General features: G+C 37.0%; 1 protein-coding gene across 1 annotated transcript in view; it reads left to right on the forward strand.

The window, feature by feature from the left end:
• The window catches only part of EXOC4 (exocyst complex component 4), an 814,897-nt gene that overhangs the window by 221,366 nt on the left and 575,130 nt on the right, over positions 1–18,401 (forward strand). The window contains exon 8 of the mRNA XM_060020916.1: positions 17,563–17,708. Within this exon, the coding sequence (XP_059876899.1) occupies positions 17,563–17,708 (146 nt within the window). The remainder of the gene's footprint in view (positions 1–17,562; positions 17,709–18,401) is intronic.

Here is an 18,401-nt window from a genome sequence, read left to right on the forward strand (position 1 = left end):
CGCCCACGCACTCACATATGCCCATACCCAGTAAGACTCAGTGTATGCTTCCTTGGGGGAAATGAGACTTCTACTGAAATTCTCACAGACTAATGTCGTAACTCTTAATCAGGTGCCTTACTGTGGTCTGTTGGTGCAAAGGGGCACTAGCAAGAAGCAAGTGTGATAGCTCAGCACACCTACCTTCCTGCAGCTGAGAGCTCCCCATATTGAGTGGTGTCATTTTTTCAATCAGATTGCTTATTAAAAGTCTTACCCTAGGTGGATTGAGTCAAATGTAAAATTCTGAAAGTATCCCCTGGAAGAGGGAGCCTCTTCTAGTTCAAAGTTGGTGTATCCCATTGTTGTTCCAGCCCTCGAGAGACAACTACAGATGCTGCTAAAAGGACGTCATAATTTAGCAGAAGTATTTTCCAGAATAGCCATTTAAAAATTCTTCTCTGCTTCCTCTTTTTTTCACCTCAAATTGGCTAACCAGTATATTGTGTTACATTTTCACTTACGGATTTTTTAAAAAATGCATGAGTTTTGGTTTGTTCTTTAGAGAAAAGTAATCCTGATACTACAATTATTAGAAATACTTCTAACAGCACTGGTAGCTGTAGCTCTGGTAGTAACACTAAGAACCCGTGCTTTTTAAGTGTGTTGTAGGTACTTTGTATTGAGCAAACACTGAACTATTCTCAGACGTTTAGAAGGAATAAAAGAAGGGAAAGTTAGAAGTATAATCAGAGACAAAAGCAGAAAAAGAGTTGGATTGCAGAAGGGATATTTTTCCTTGCCTAGATGTGTACCTAGATTAAAGAATAATTATTTTTACTGGCTAGGTAGTACACTGCAAATGATTTACAGTTTTGAGTTCTGCAGATATTTTGTCTAGAGCACTATGTAGCTGTTTATCTTAGTCATTATCGTCCTCAGCGGTGGTTGTACCCAGCTCCTCTTAAGCTGGAGAATCTGAGATTGAGTATTAAAGCTGGAATGAGGACCTGATCTGGGGTTTGGGATCTGCCATTTATCCTATCGCAGAATACAAACACTCACAAATTCAGTGAAGTGCACTCCAAAGACATGATTTTGCTTTCAACTGTGATGACACTATAATTGATCAAATATATTCTTTCAAAGAATCATAAATTCTTATTGGATTGTGAGGAGATGTCATGTTCATTTGTCAACCTGTCACTCCAGGGACACAGGTGCAGCAAATTTATGGAGGAAGCACCTCGTGTTTCTCCTGAGCCACATAAACATGAAGCCGTCTTGATTGAAAATGTGTGGCTTTCGGTTACTCCTTATATGGAGAGCAATTAAGATCTCTCTGTAGAAGGCATTTCACTGGGATTCTCAGGTGTTCACACAGCACAGGCAGGGATAAGGTCTGAGGGGACACCAGAGGAATTTTTGGAGACCTGCAGACGTTGTCTCAGAAAAGAATACTAAGGCAGTTCTTCTCTGGCGGAGTGAATATTGCACGTTTTTAGTCAAGTGCATGATTAACTTTGACATTTGAAAATAGAACTTCATGTAAAAATAAGCGTGGTACTTCTGCACGTTTAATTAAGATGTTTAGTTGCTGTCAAGACTGATCTTTTTTTTTTTTTATTTCCCCTGTGAAGGACAATATATTCTAACTTCTGAAATTTCAGAAATCTGTACTTAACCTTTAATCGTCATTCCATTTACATGGAAATCTGATTAACAACTTTTAAAGTTCATGAGCTCTTGGTAAATGTGATTAACACCTTTTTGGAGTTTGTTATTAAGAGCTGGCATTTACAGAAGACTAGGGCCTGGCTACTGTTGCTGTCTTCTCCATAGTTGGATGTCTTAAGCAATTAGCAGAGAACATGAGGTACATGAATTGTATTGTATTGCTTCTGAGTTAACGTGGTTGGTATTTAAATAGCACGCTGTCTTTTTCTTTCCTATGACTTGCTAAATGGTATGAGCTAGTTACCCAGTGGTAGAATAGGGCTAAGGATAAATTAGGTGGAGCTGTAGCAATTTGCATAACTAGGAGAGCTAGGCTCCTCCCTCCCTCTGATGTTCTGAAGTCATGTTTACAAACATTCATTCTCAGGTTGTAAGGAATCAGGTTAATCATCCTACCACATTGCATTTTTGTTTTGGAGTATATAGTTGTCTTACAATATTATGTTAGTTTCAGGTGTACAACCTAGTAATTTGATATTTTTATGGATTATACTCTATGTAAAGTTATTATAAAATACTGGCTATATACCCTATGCTGTACATTACATCCTTGCAACTTACCTATTTTATACCTAGTAGTTTGTACCTCTTAATCCCGCTTACCCGTTTTGCTCCTGCCCCTCATCCCCTCCCTTCTGGCAACCACCAGTCTGTTCTCTGTATCTGTGATTCTGTTTCTGTTTGTTATATTTACTCATTTGTTTTATATTTTAGATTCCACATGTAAGTGAAAGCATAGAGTATATGCATTTTTTTAAATTGCATTCTTCTGTGGGGGGTGGTAGTCTTTTTGAGAGTTAAAATTAAAAGACGTACACTTTGGAGAGAGAAATTTTTCAGGTATGCAACTTCTTTCTAAACTTTCAGGCGTTTCAGCTATTGAGATATTGCCCTTGGGTTGTGAGGACAGAAGGGAAGAGTAGATGTGTTGGAGCAGGTCAGTGTAGCATAATCACCAAATTGAGATGTGCTGTGATGTATGGAAAATGGGAAGTAAATAGTTAAACCCCCAAAGGATCCTATTGGACCATATTCTGCCAATCCGGCAGGTTTTATTCACTTGCCTGTAGAATTGGGCTCTCTGATAGACGCATATAATGCATTTCATAGGTACTTTGTGCAGAACACTGCTTGTTAGCATTTAGAGGAATGACAGGAGAAAATAATGAAAGTATCAACAGGCAAATCTTTAAAATATATTGTATATAACAGTGTTATTAAAGAATACTTGAATCTTTAAATGTTTCCATACCAGGTAAAATTTTTATGAGCATATATTGCTTTTAAATAAAAGAGAAAAATAAAACAAAGTAGTATGTGGGAAAAATAAATTTGAATAGAAAAATTGATCTGAAATAATTAAATTCGATGCCAGAAATATCAATGAAGTAGTTCTCCATTTTTGGACCCTAGAGTTTCTATGTTTACTATAAACTTACTTAAACCAGCAGTGCAGTTAATTGGTTACTCTTTTAAATTATAGGCTAACCTCAAATGTAGTAGGTAAATGAAATGGCTTAGTCCCGTGTTTTGAATTAACATAAAATATTTCAGTAGAAGTAGCATATAATAATCACAGGCCTCTTATGGATTTGGAAATTTGTTTTCTGGCCACAAAACTGATAAAACAGGATTACTTTAGTTTAACCAAACTGTCAACAGTTTTTTTTTTTTTAAATCAGTTTAGTATCTTACTTAAGGGAAATATATATATATATATATATATATATATATATATATATATATGAAATTTCATAATTTTCAGATAGAAGAATTTTTCTTATTTTATAGATGGAATCTTTATTGTAGATACAAGAGTTAAGTATAGAAATGAGTGATATTAAGTTGCTCCTTCAGTTTTAAAGGATTTTAGTTAAGGTATTCCAGCGTGGCATGAATCTGTGGTAATACAGGGAAGTATTAGACAAAGTGCCTTCTCATCAAGTCATGTTGGGAGTTTGAGATAAGTAGAAGTAAAGTTAAATATCCAGCAGTATATGATTAATTGCCAAATCTGGGTAATCAACTGTGAGTCCTGTAGGAATTTAGAGAGATGAGTTAAGATAGATTGGTCAGGGAAGGTTTTGTGTATTTGGTAGGAGCTGGCTCTTTAAGGAAGGCTAGACTTCAGGTGAGTGGGCAGATCATTCTAGGTAGGTATAACAGGCATGTATGCCAACAATGAGTACCTTACTGAATTAACCATATACACAATTTGTACAGAGGGGTGTAAAATGTGATCAGATAGACAGAAGCCAGATTCTGAAGAGCCTTAGATGAATTCAGTTGAAATCTTCTTTGTGGACTCCGTAAAGAAAGGAACTGCTTTGTCCTTGTGCTTTGTATTCTCAGTGCCTCTAAATCTCATTATCTCCCAGTCTTAACAATATTCCCTGCAAATCCTAAGGGAAATGTACTTAACATAGTTCCTGGCACTCAGTAGGTACAAAATAAATGTTAATCAAGTCTGAATCTGCACTTGTTATTCCTAAATAATCCATTTTGAATGATCTATAAGCAAACATTGTTTTTTTGTAGGTGTGTCATTGTTCACAGATAAGAGATAACCAGTATGAAGGAGTCTCTAGTAACTGAACTGCTAATTGAAAATTCTGGGTTGTAGCCACTTAATTGAATAAACTGTCTCCAGAGAGCAATTTGGGTCTTTTCCAAGATGCATTAACTCTTTCAGGTCATTAGGGTAGCACTTATCTCATTGGAGCAGAAATTTAATAAATGGTATTCCTGTGATGTGAGTAAATTAATGTACCTCAAAAAGCCTGAAGTTTCACCATGGGTGTTATAGTTCTACGCCAAGGAGCTTGTCTGTGAATGTAAAACATCAATAAGTAGCTGCCCTTTCAAACATCTTACTTTCAATTTAGGTAACCTACTAGGGAGCATCGACGTTGTTCAAGGCACTGTGCTAGGTGTTAACAGAGATACAAAGAAAAGGCATGGCTTGCACTGAGAGGCAGGAGAGAAGGCAAATAACCACAAGATAAAATCCTTGAGAGATACAAACTACAGTGTGGGTTTTAATGAGAGAGAGAGATACCATAGCTAACAGTTAAGATAGATGGTAACCTCCCAGAAGGTAGGGACCGTGGCTTGTTCACACAATGTGCTTATTCATATTTATTCTCTCTGTTGGGAGTGTAGGGGATAAACAGAGGAAAAGTTAAATATATATACATACACACATATAATGGTAATGAGCTGGATCAATCAGAAGCTTTTTTTTGTTTTTCCCCCACAATTTTCACACATGTGCCTTTTTTCCCCCCTGTGAGATACGAATTATTAATGTCTGGTGTTAATCTAAAATGAGTATGGTAAAGATGTGAAAACCAGAAAAAAAAAACAGCATCTTTTGGAGATATGCTCCCTGATTGTCTGATAGTCTCAATTTGTCTGTCAGCCTACTGATGGAATATTGACCTTCAGGTAGTAAAGAGGTTAAGAAAAGTCTGCTACCTGCCAGCACATGTTACACATTTATATCTGTTGTGAAAGTAGAGGCAGCTAGTTGTTATCATAAGACTAAGGGTAAGTAGCATAAAAGACCACTGTGGGAGAAAAGAAGGTAGAGATAACACCGTAAGAAGATGAAACTTCCAAGGTGTAACACCACTGCTTCCTCGTGCATGGGGTTGGCATCTCCACTGGGGATGTGGGTTGTGATTAGTAACATCTGGATGGTGAATGTGTAATTTGTTAAAAATCAATCAAGTTAATACTTAAATTCACTTTTTTGAACTCATTCTCCCATGCTTGATTAATGATAGAGGTAGTTACAAGCAGGGGGGAAAAAGGATAAACTCAGACATGACAAAAATCCTTGGGACTTATTTATGGAACAGGAAATTATCTAGGTTAACTAAATGGTAATTATGTAAAAACAACTAAGAGGAAATAAGGCTGCAGAAGTCAGTTGGGTTGTGGAAGGTGCTGAATGACAGGAGGATATACAGGTTTATTTTGCTTGCAAGGACACCACTGAAGGATTTGGGCAGAATGATGATATTGAGCTGTGTGTTAGTGAGCATAGCGGGTTGTGGGCTAGATTGTCATGAGAGGTGTAAGGCGGGCTGAGCAGTTGGGAGACTGTTGTACTAAGCTGTGTGAAGGATGAGGATCAGATTTAAAGACATGAGGGTAGGAATCAAAACATTTAAAAGAGGAAACGGACACAAGATGTGTGGTATAATATAGGACTTGGCAGTTGATTTGGAGAACAAGCCTGAGAAGAGTCAGCTAACTACAGATTGTGATCCTGGGAGGTCAGAGAAATGACAGTGGTGTTAACAAAGAGGGAAACTAAGAGGATCTTTCTTTCTTCCTTCTTTCCCCCTCTTCCTCCTTTTGAAGAGAGGTGATAATAAAGAGTTTGCTTGGTCAGGATGTTTGTTGACCCCATGCCCCGATACTCTCAATATCTGTTGTGCTGTTTTCACTTTCTTACTGTGATAAGACACTTGCAGGCAATGACAGTGCATCTCTGGCGCTTGGGAGAAAGTATGATGGTAGAGGGAGATTTGGGAATCATCTGAAACGAAGATATAACTAAAATGGAAGAGAACAACAGTAAAGAGTAAGAATATCGAACTTCAGATAGTTGAGAAGAAAAATGTGGTAGTCAGTCTCAGGGAAGTGAAAGAAAATATTTCAAAAGTTTAGAGATGAATATTAACAGGAGCCTGAATTTGGTGATTGAGATCTTTACGGTAGAGAGAAGGGGAGGAGGAAAGAAGAATGAGAAGAATGTCAGTGAGTAGATGATGAGGATATAGAGATAATTTTATTTATTTATTTAATAACATTTATAAAGTGTTTGCTATGCCCCAGGTTATGTTCAAAGTGATTTACAGCATTAACTCATTTAATCCTGATGATAGTTCTGTGGGAGTAGGTCATATTATTCCTGTTTTAAAGATGAGGAACTAAGGTTCTCAGGCACAGAGAGGTAATATCTTAGTTACCTGGTTCCTGGGATGCATTTTAAAAAAACAACAAATTTCTGAGCCTTATCCTCAGAGATAATAATAGCCTGTTACGAGCCAAGCATTTTATGTATGTTGTTTATTTTAGTTTTCATATTAATTCTGTGAAGTAGATTCTATTACCCATATTTCACAGTTGAGGGAGATACAGTTTAGCAAGATTAAGTAACTTGCCAAGGTCACATTGCTAGTAAGTAGTAGAACTGGTCTTAAGCACAGACTTTTTGTGTCTGAATTGTCCTCTCAATTTGAAGTTCTAAGGTGGGGTGCATGAATCTTTATTTTAAAATAGTTCTCCAAGTGATTCCTATGTATAGACTGGTCTTTCTAGAATTTTAGCACAAACTAAGAAGGAAGAGGTGTATGTATTTTGGGGAGGAGATAAAACACTGTGGTCAGAGAGGAGAATTCAGAATTAGAGACGTTGGAGATGGAGTATTTCCAACGGAGAAAGAATGTCAAAGAGTAATAGAGGCCATTGGGATTGAGGAGACTGAGAAAGACTGTGTAATGGTAAAAAGGAGTCATTAATATATTCTGATGAAACCTGTGAGTCATAGTACAGAGTAAAACTGTAACAGCAGCTAACATTTTTGTAATGGTGTAGGAGAACCATGGAGGTTGTGTCAACTTTAATGAGAAAAGGGGAGAAAGAGGCGTAAATATGTAGAATGAACTTTAAAATACGTTTTAGTGAAATGGGCAGAGAATGAAGCTGCAGTTAGGAATGTGCCTTTGGGCTTTGAGACCACTTCTGTGTCTTCCCTTGGCGTGGTCTTGTTGTCTTCTATTTTCTATGGGTAAGCTCTAAATAAAAAATCATGGAAATACTGTGGGGTCCAAAATGCATGGAGGGAACACAGAGAATTGAAATAAGTGGGAAATTCAACACTTATAGTTGGAGATTTCAATACTCCTTTAAAATAATTAATGGAACAGCTGGACAGAAAACATACAAAACATGAGCTACACTTACACTATCAAGCACCATGACTTAAAGTGACATAGATGGTACACCCTACTTAACACCATCAGAATACAGATTCTTTCATGTCTGTCAAACATACTCCATGATAGATCATACACTAGACTATGAAGTTAAGTCTCAGTACATTTAAAAGGATTGAAATCACACAAAGTATGTTCTCCATACATAACAGAATTAAATAAACAACACGAAGAAATGTTGGCACTTCTCAAATATTTAGAAGTAGAACAACAAACTTCTGAATACACCATGGGTGTAAGAAGTAAGACCTAAGATCAACAATCAAAGTTTCCACCCTAAGAGCTAGAAAAAGGAGGGGAAAAAAAACTCAAACCCAAAGCAAGCAGAAGGAAAAAATGATAAAGATTAGAGTGAAACATCAAATATAAATCAGAGGAACAATACAAAAAAGTAATGAAACTAAAAGTTGGTTCTTTGAAAAGATCAAAAATCGATAAATCTTTAGCTAGACTTATAAATTAAAAAGGAGAGAAATCTCAAAAAATGCCGAAATCAGGATTGAAAGAGGAGACATCACTGTAGACCATATAGATGTTAAAAAGATTATAATGACTAACTTTATGCCAATGAGAGCGCAGTTATGCCAGTTAGACCACTTAGGTGAAGCGGACAAATTCCTAGAAAGAAACAAAATACCAAAACTGGTTCAAGAAGAAATAGAAAATCTAAATTGTCCTGTAACAAATACAGGCATACCTCATTTTATTGCAGTTTGCTTGGTTGAGCTTTGCAGACACTGCATTTTTTAAAAATTGGAGGTTTGTGGCAACCCTGTGTTGAGTTAAGTCTATCAGTGCTGTATGTTCAACAGCATTATTTTTAAATTAGGGTATGTACATTTTTCCAGACATAATGCTCTTGCACATGTCTAGTGTAAACATAGATTTTACATCCACTGTGAAACCAAAAAAATTCATGTGACTCGCTTTATTACGATACTCACTTTATTAGAATGGTCTGGAACCGAACCCACAATATTTTCAAATTATGCCTATAAATTAAATAATTTAAAAATTTCCTACACATACATAAGTACACAAATGTTTTATCAAACATTTGAAGAAGTAATAATATCAATCCTTTGCAAACTCTTTCAGAAAACAGAGATGAGAAACACTTTTCAACACATCTGTGAGTCCATTATTACCCTGATAAAAATTCGAGATAACAGAGGAAACTATAGAGCAATGTCCTTCGTGAACATAGATGCAAAAATCTCAAACGAAATACTAGTAAATTGAATCCATCAACATGTGGATTCATATCACACGTATGAATGTATGTGGTATGTGTTACATACCACAATTAAGTGGGATTTATTAAAAAAAATCAATGAATGTAATATACCACATTCATAGAATAAAGGAAAAACCTTCATAATTATCTCAATAGACACAGGAAAGCACTTGACCCCACCGATGACTAAAAAAACAAAACAAAAGCAAAAACCTTCAGCAAAGTAGAACTAGAAAGGAACTTTCTCCGTCTGATAAAAGTCTCTGTGAAAAACCTGCGGGTAACATCATAAGGGAACTTTCTGAAGTGTTAGAGGTGTTTTATAATGATTGTAGTGATGGTTGCACCGCTGTATACATTTACTTAAAAGCTGTTCATCGGTACACGACATTAGGTGAATTTTATGGTATATAAATTGTACCTCAACAAAGCTGTTTTAAAAATATTATGGGATAAAATCAGATTATAAATATTCGAAGATATATGTCCTTCACAGTATCCTTCAGAGAACTTGTAGAAAAACAGTTAACAGTTCTAATGGAAGTTAATTAGTGTATAAATCATGGAAATCTCATCAACATTATTTCCCCTTTCACAATTATGTATTTGAGGGTATGCATGAATATTCATATGCTTCACAAGGGATTATATTCCAAACTAAATTTATTGTCCCTATCAAACTCATTTTTCCTGCATTCCTGATCATTGTTCTTGAACCACAGTGTTTTAGTCCCTCACATGTGCAATCTTTTAGCATTTTAAAATTTCTCTTCTTTTCTTCGTAGAATACCTGCTTAAATTTTTTCATTTTTTTCCTCTGCGTCAACTCACAAATGTATCCCTAATTGTAAAATCTCATCACCACTACTTTAGTTTAAAATCCTTTTTTTTAAAATTTCAATTATCATGGTAGTTTTTTTTCTTGTCCCCCTCCCTTTATCTTATTACCTTAATCATTCATTTTTTCCCAAATCCCATTGCCTTCTAATCTATTATTGTATATGCCAGCAGATTAATTTACTTAAAGTGTGTTTATCAACATTTTATTTACCTATTGAAAGCTTTTTACTGCCCTCCTCATTCTGTACTTGACTTCAGTACCTGAGCCTGGTGTTAGAGGCCCTGAGAAGTTGGTGCATTTACCACCTTTCCAGGCTTACCTCTCAGACTTCATTTTTATGTTACCTGAACTATTTGCAGTTCACTGAAGACACCCGGAATTTCCCTAGCACTGTTTATTTATTCTGTTCTTTCTGCCATTTTTTGGCCTTTTACACATTATAAGATTTTATTTATGTCCTATGATCTTTTTTTTTTTTTTTTTTTTTTTTTGCTGTACGTGGGCCTCTCACTGCTGTGGCCTCTCCCGTTGTGGAGCACAGGCTCCAGACGCACAGGCTCAGCGGCCATGGCTCATGGGCCCAGCTGCTCCGCGGCATGTGGGATCTTCCTGGACCGGGGCATGAACCCGCGTCCCCTGCATCGGCAGGCGGACTCTCAACCACTGCTCCACCAGGGAAGCCCTGTCCTATGATCTTGAAACTCTTTTTTATTGTCCTACTTGGGATCAATCTTGTCCTTCTATAAATGCTCACAACAGTATCTTTGACCTGATGCTTCCAACTTTCTCCCATGTATTGTAGTCATTCGTGTTTGTCTCTATAAGCACATTGAGGGAAGGATTGATGGATTGATTGATTTGGCTTTTAATTCACTTAAATTTTTAATTTATATATAGTAAAATTCACTTGTTTTAATATTAGGGAAGGATTTTTTTTTAAAGTCTTGTTTTTATATCCAGGATAATACCTTGCATATTTTACGTATTAAGTAAACACGTTTAATTTAAAATAAATGAAAACTTTCTTTTGAAAGCTATCTAAAACTGGGGTTTCTTTGTTAAAAGCTCTTCTGTTGGGGGGGTGGGGGGAGGTAAATGTGAGCTCTTTGAGACTCTGCTTGTCAGGGCTTTGACAGGGGACCAGGAATTACTTGTGTAGTCTTGAAATTTTTTCATCTGTTTTACTTTGAACACTAAGGAACTATTCACAAGACCAAACATAGTAGTTTTAATGATACAATTGCCGTTGATAATGAGTGTAATGAAGCAGGCAGCCATTCCATTTGCAGAATGACTGTTTATTTTTCTTTTGTTTTTCTTACTGCAGAATACTTCAGTCTTTATACAATGGGGAAATGAGACTGCTATTTTCAAAAGATAACGTCTTTTGTTTTTTCTTTGTCACTAATATTTCATCCATTAGCAACCTTACGGGGGGGAAAGTCTGATAGTTTGTAGTAATTTTAAATGGTGGTCCTAGTTTTAGAAAATATTGTTGCTTTGTTTCAGTGTTCCTCTTTAATATTTTCTGGAATCAAGGTGATAGTTTGAGGGGTATATTACCCTGATTTTGCCCCTCGTCCACCTCTGGATTTCTCTTTTCAAATTCTGGGCCTCCTGGTCTCCCTTTGCTAGGCCTTGCCTCCTGCATCCAGTGAGACTAGATTCTGCTTGGTTCTACTCTTGCTCCACGGGTGCTGGGAGGGGTTCTCTGGGAAGAATCCAGAGGAACTGTGTGCTTCCTTTCTTCTCTCAGGGGTCATAGCCACCAGTTTCTGCCGAATTTGGCTCCTCTCCAGGGCCTTCAAATTTTTATTTTTTTAATATGTTTTTTCACCTGTTCTAATTATCATCAGAATGAGGGATAGTCCAAGGAAGCCACTTTGCTGTTCCTGGGAGAAAAACTCCTGGGCATCTGTATTTTAAAAGAGCAAATTATTAAAAATTACAATATTTATTGTAGGCACAGTCAAGATATTGCACAAGAAAGTTGAGCCTTACTTCATATTGGGAGCTCAAGGGTATTTTTTTTCACCTTAGAATTGCTCCCGTCATGAAGCAATCTAGTTCTCAGATTCACGGTGGGGGGTGGGTGCGGGTAGGGGGACACATACACAGTATGGCTTTGCTGTAAATCATCAAACATTTGAAGGTAATAGTCAGGAGAATTGGTTTCCTAGTTGCAGAGATTGAAATCTGTGCGAACCACTACTCCCGTTTTTATGATACCACTGTTTTACAAAAATAGTATCTGTGATATAAATGTCACTGGATGCATATTAGTATATAATTGTTTATCCATAGATAGCTTAGTGAAGAAACAAAAACTCATCAAGTTATCATGAGGAAGAAATAAGGAAAACATACTAAAGGCTATAAGGATATATTGTAGAACCCAAGGGTAGAAAATCTAAGACCTTATCAGCGACTGGATTTGAGACCTTTGCACTATGGATAACTTAAGGTTGCAACCTTTGACTCTCGCTCCTGTGGACCTCCTCTTTCTCTCTGATCATCTGGTTCATTCTTTATTCTCTCTCTGCAGATTGGCTGTCTTTGATTTTTCATCCACATAGTAAAAGGTGGTTGCCCCAAAGTATTTACATCTCCTCACTTACATTGATGAGCACAGACCATATCCCACTAACACATTCCTGGGAAAGAGAATCTGATAGGCTAATTGAGGGTTGGCTGTTTCCCTGGTGAAGTAGGCTCTGACCTAGAGGGTGGGATCCCAGGCCTGGCTACCCAAGTCCATTGTGTGGTTGGGGAACCGCCCTTAGATGAGGCGAAGATTTTGTAAGCTGGGAAGATACTAAAAAGGATCTACCACATTAAGTATCTAGAAGGATCTGGGTGTTTCAGTGAGTAGCTACTTGGATAAATGCAGAGGCTGAAGACAGGAGATGTGTTAATTCTAAGTCTGTAAATCCCACATTTATTTTTAGAAAATTCTATGTGTATGACCACAAGCAGCCATAGGCAATATGTTAAATAAAGAGGATTAAATGGTAAAGGAGGGGTCCATTCAGAGTGATATTACCAATGTTAGAGCATGTTAGAAATCTCAAAATCTTGGCCCTGCTTTATATATCATGGGATTACTGACTAGCATCGTAGCAACTGCTAATCAGTCTTCTGGCAGAAGAGATGCCTAACCACTCCAATTTGTACGCTCTATTAAAGCATCATATTTCTTTGCTTCTACCACAGAACCATCTAACGTACCAGATACTCAAAAAATACAGTGAATCATGATATCACTGGTGTATGTAGAGTTTTCAGGTGCTTTTCAACTGTGTTTTCATGTTTGTTGTCTTCAGTTTTACACATACCTTTTAAGTTAAACTTAAAACACAAACTATGACTTTTAATTTTTTGAAATCTTGATCAACAAGAAATAGCAATTCCTGGTACTTAAAAAGAGAAAGGAATGAATGAGATATGTAGGAATTTAGAGGCAGCAAGAACACACATGGGATTATCTTCTACAGATTTTCTGTGGGCAGAATGTATTTGGTATTATATGTAATGCCCTTTGCCCCAGAATTCCAATCTGGGGTGATTTCCCGCAGGCAAAAGACAAGCTGTATAGCTTATTTCTTTTCATAAAAATGGAAATTTGAACTCATCCGTGAGTGCTTAGGATATTTATGTACCATTTGGAAGATGCAGTACGTTATCCTCAATGAGGTAGAATCACCAAGAAATGATAATGGTTATATTTTAATACCAGGCATCCGGTGTTTGTGTCAAGACTTTGTAGTAGAAGATTTAGCGTGATTCAAACACATTTCAGGCATCTTAGAAGTAGGGGCTTATTCTTTGAGATATTAAAAAATGCACTTTTACCAATTTGAGTGTCAACATAAAACTTTACCTGTCTTAAAGCAGTATTTTTCAACTGGTGGTGAATGTTATTAGCAAAAAGAGGCAAACACAATGAAGGAAACAAACGTCGCAAAGCCTGCGGTTAAAATTGCAGCTATCCCTTTTTTACTTTACTCACAGGGTAGATTTTTGTACTCTGGACTCTTTCTACTTTGGAGACTGTCTCTAACTTGCATATAATGATATATCCATCAAGGCTTCTTATCACATGCTTTTTAAAATTCAGTGGTTCCCTATATTTTTTGATTCACTGATATGTTGCATGGCTCTGTGGTGGAAATGAAGAAATACAATGCTTTAAGGAATATAAAAAATCCTCATGTTTATCAACGGTGAGGTGGCTTTTCATTAAATAATAGCCAATAGTCTTAGGCAGTTTGGGATGAATAATTGTTTTTAATGATGTGTAAAGTGGATACTTGAGGAGCTCAGCTGACTTAGGGGACAGCTGACGTAGAGTGGCCTGGGAAAGGAGTGGTTGAAGAGGGAACACTGGAACTGTTTTTCGGAAGGGGCCGTTAGGAGTTAGGAGAGAGGGTAATCTAGGGTAGGCCTTCCAGCAATGAGGGGGCCCTGGCATATTCAGGGGAGAGTTAACTGGGTGATCTTGACTGGAGTGTTGGGTGCATGTTAGGGAGAAGATATGATTGGAGTATTGCGGTCAGATAGTTGTAGGTGATGAGGAGCCTTTTGATGGTAGCAGCAACTGTGTTTTTTATTTTGTTTGTTTCTTGTTTTTAATTTTTATTGGAGTGTAGTTGATTTACAATGTTGTGTTACTTTTAGGTGTACAGTGAAGTGAAGCTGTTATACATTTACATATCAAGATATCCACTGTTTTTTAGATTCTTTTCCCATATAGGCCATTACACAGTATAGAGTTCCCTTATACAGTAGGTCCTTATTAGTTATCTGTTATATCTGTCCTTATTAGCTATCTATTTTATATATAGCAGTGTGTATATGCCAATCCCAATCTCCCAATTTATCCTCCCCCGCTTACCCTCTAGTAACCATAAGTTTGTTTTCTACATCTGTAACTATTTTGTAGATAAATTCATTTGTACCCTTTTTTTGGAGCAGCTTTGTTTTAGGAAGATCATTCTGTTGAGGATGTAGGAGGATCAGAAGAGTAAGACATGGGAGGCAGAAAACTAAATGAGGAAAACTGCGTGAGGTGAACTAAGGTGGTGGCTGTCAGAGTGGACCAGAATGGGCAAACTCATAGAGTTGAGGTAGAGTGATTAATGAACTTGGACACTGACTCCTTTGTGGATACAAAGAATAAGGAAATGTATTAAAGACAGTTCTGAAGTTTTAAGCCTGGAGATCAGTGAGAATAAGAAAATACTAAAAAACAAAGTTGGCAGAAGGAATTACTGATTTTATGGGAAGATGATTTAGGTTTCAGAATTTAGGGTTGATTTTATCAGTGAAATAGGTGAATAGGTCAGGCATGCAGTCACAGATGTGGGACTGGAGCTTGGGAGAGAAATGAGGGATAAAAACCACATCATGGTAAGAGAAATAATATATGTGGAGGCTGCTTTTTAAAGTTTAGAACCTAAAGATAAAAAAGAAATAAGATTATAGATCGTGAGGACCAAAGCAAGATTTTTGTGGAGAGGGTAGAAATAGTACATTTGTGTAGATAGAAAGGGAGAAGATGGTGAATAGAAGTAGACTAAGACTCCTGAGAGCTAATAATTAAGGGGACTTCATTGATGTGGAGAAAAAGGAACAGTGACCGTAAAATACCTGGATTTAAGGATGCTGCTTAGTTAGGTCCTGGTCAGTCAATATTTTATCGTAAAAGGACAGTCATTGAATTTTAGGACAATAATTACCTCGACAGAATTACTTGGCGTAGTGTGTCTTCAAGCTTTGGTAGAAACATAATTCTGTCATATTGGTGTAATAACCACCATCTGAGTGAAACCAGGGCATTTGTAGACATCTTTCTGTGTTGAAATTTGAAAGACATCAACAATTTGAAATTCTTTTCTGATGTACTAGCCGCCTTTTGATCACGGATTCCTGCAAACTTTATTAGCATCAGTGCCAAATCTACAAAATAATTGAGTCCATCACTGGAATTGTTACTAAAGTAGAGACCCAATTCAGTATTCTCCCTGACTGTTGTGCAGTTTTGGTGATATAGTAACAGAGGTAGTACTTGTCATTATATTACTTCATCAGCTTGCTGAGTAATACTCCAGTGGCCTTGTAAATAAATTAAAAAACATTGACCAATCTCTTAACATGTTTTATGCTTTCCCCGCGAACTCTTTATTGTACAGAAAATGAAATAAAGTCCATTTACTGCCACCCATAGTCATTCTCATTGATAGTTTTTATGCTCTTAGTGAGAATGGAGTGTCATGGGGAAGAGAACAGACTGTGGAGTCAACTAAACCTGAGTTGAAATCCTGGCCTGTTATTGTGTAATTATAAGGCCTTAGGCTAGTCCCTCTCTCCACCCTCCCCTTCCCCCTTCCTCCCCCCCTCCCTTTGTCTTTGGAGTTTTTTCAAGGAGCATTTTAAGGTTCAAAGCAAAATTGAGGGGGAGAGTACAGGGATTTCCCATTAGCTCCTGCCTCCACGCATGCATATAGGCTAGTTTCTTAATACCACTAATTCTCAGTTTCTTCATGTCTAACTTACAATTAGTAATACTTACTTCATGGATTTGAGGATTGAGTAAGGTCATGTTTTTAAAATGTCTGATATTTGATAAGTACTCAGTAATGTGTATATGCTTATAATATAGACATAATTGGCTTTAAAACTTACTTGGAGCAATATATTCGCAGGTGTGCTTCATAAATGTTTTGATGATAATGCTTGATGTGGCCCCCACATCTCTATTGAATGAACGAATGATTATATACATATATGCAAGAATAATAGTTATATGGGACCCTGGTTCTGAAAAGCTTTCACTTCAGTCATGGGTAGAATTGTTTGTCTACATGTACTGTATACCACTTGGTTATCTTAAAATTTTAAATGTGGCAAGTGATTATAGAAATGAGTTGAGTTGATACACTTTAGTCCCGGGTTAGATAATCTTAGGAACCATGGTGATTTCTGTTCCAGATCTGCTATTTTCTTTCACAACAGTGGGAACTTTTTACACTTGTCTTAGAAATAGTACAACTGATTCTAGCCCAGGCCCCCAAACCGCTGAGGCTCTAAAGTGGATTGATTTTTATAAGCAGGACCTGCTGGCAGTAGTGATCAAAAAAGCTGTTGCTTTTGTTGCTTTGAAACTCTGAAGATGAGTAGCGGGCCCTAGAAATTCTTTGCAGGTCAGGACCACTTAGTCTGCTGTGGGCTACGCTAACCTGGCTGGCCGGTTTGTTAGTGTGCTGGTGCAGTTCCTTGTCTATAATCTGAGAACTGATTTTCCTGATAAAGTTTTGTGCTTTCAATGAGGTAAAATATCTAAATGGATTAGTCCCTTGCCTGCAATGTAGTAAGCCCTCAGTAAATGTTACGGCATCGCTGCTGCTGCTGTCGCAATTTGGAATAATGAGGATTAAATTATGACTAAAGGAGTATATTGATTAACTCACCCAGCCCAGTGCCTGACACATAGTAGACCCTGAATAAAAATGTTCCCTTTACCCCCATGTACAAATGCTCACTATACACCGTTCCCAGTTTTAGGAGTAGGTAGCAAATTGCTGACTTTCTGGCTATAATGAATCTTCCCTTAGGTCTACACCTAGGAATATGAATAGCTAGGTTAATATCCTGAATGTCAGGGAGGTTTTAGAATTAGGTCTTCATGGTTTTAAAATTGCTTTTTCTTAATAGCACATCATAAATGTGTGTGTTAAGCTGTTTGTCTGCTTGTACAGATGCTGTTGACTGAGTACTTGGATATGAAAAATACTCGTGCAGCCTCTGAACCCTCAGCTCAACTAAGTTATGCCAGCACTGGGCGCGAGTGTGCAGCCTTTTTTGCCAAGAAGAAACCTCAAAGGCCCAAAAATTCTCTTTTCAAGTAAGTATCTCCTTGCTGGTAAGGTAGGTGTCAAGATGTGTTAGATCCCAGAACAGTTTTCTACTTTATTGACAGCCATTACTTCACCCATTTAAAGTTGATTTGAAATAATTGATAGGAAGTGACTACATATTCAACTTTGTGTACTTCCATTTTCTGTAAGGGAGGTGACTATTTTGGAATATGGTTACTGGACTATCTAGAACTTTTAATAAAAAAATTCTGGAATTTGTTTCTGGGGAGTCATATAAAATGAAGAGAAATGAAATTCTCCCCTTGTTTCTGGGGAATTTTTTATGAAATGAAAGGAAATGAAATATTTCAAGTGCCAAGAAACAACCTTTGTTAATAAAGTCATGCAAATCTCTCTAGCTAAGTAGTATTGGGTTTTACTTGATTTAGTAAAAGAACAATGTGGAAATTCTTTTTTTCAAATTACGATTAGCTACAGTCACCTGGCCACATATCCTAAGTATATGTCACTTGGTAACAGCTAACAGTTAATATTATTGTTAACATTAATAATAATAATGATAACAGCTACCATTGCTTGAGTGCTTACTATGTACCAGGCACTGTGGTAAATGAGTTTTTCAGAAGAATCTCAATCAAACATAATTTGATTCAGATTATACCAAATTTGGGCAGCAGGGTAGTGGTTAATGCCTACTGAGTCCTTACTAAGTGCTAGCC

This window comes from Delphinus delphis, chromosome 9 (assembly GCF_949987515.2).
Source record: "Delphinus delphis chromosome 9, mDelDel1.2, whole genome shotgun sequence".
NCBI lineage: Eukaryota > Metazoa > Chordata > Mammalia > Artiodactyla > Delphinidae > Delphinus > Delphinus delphis.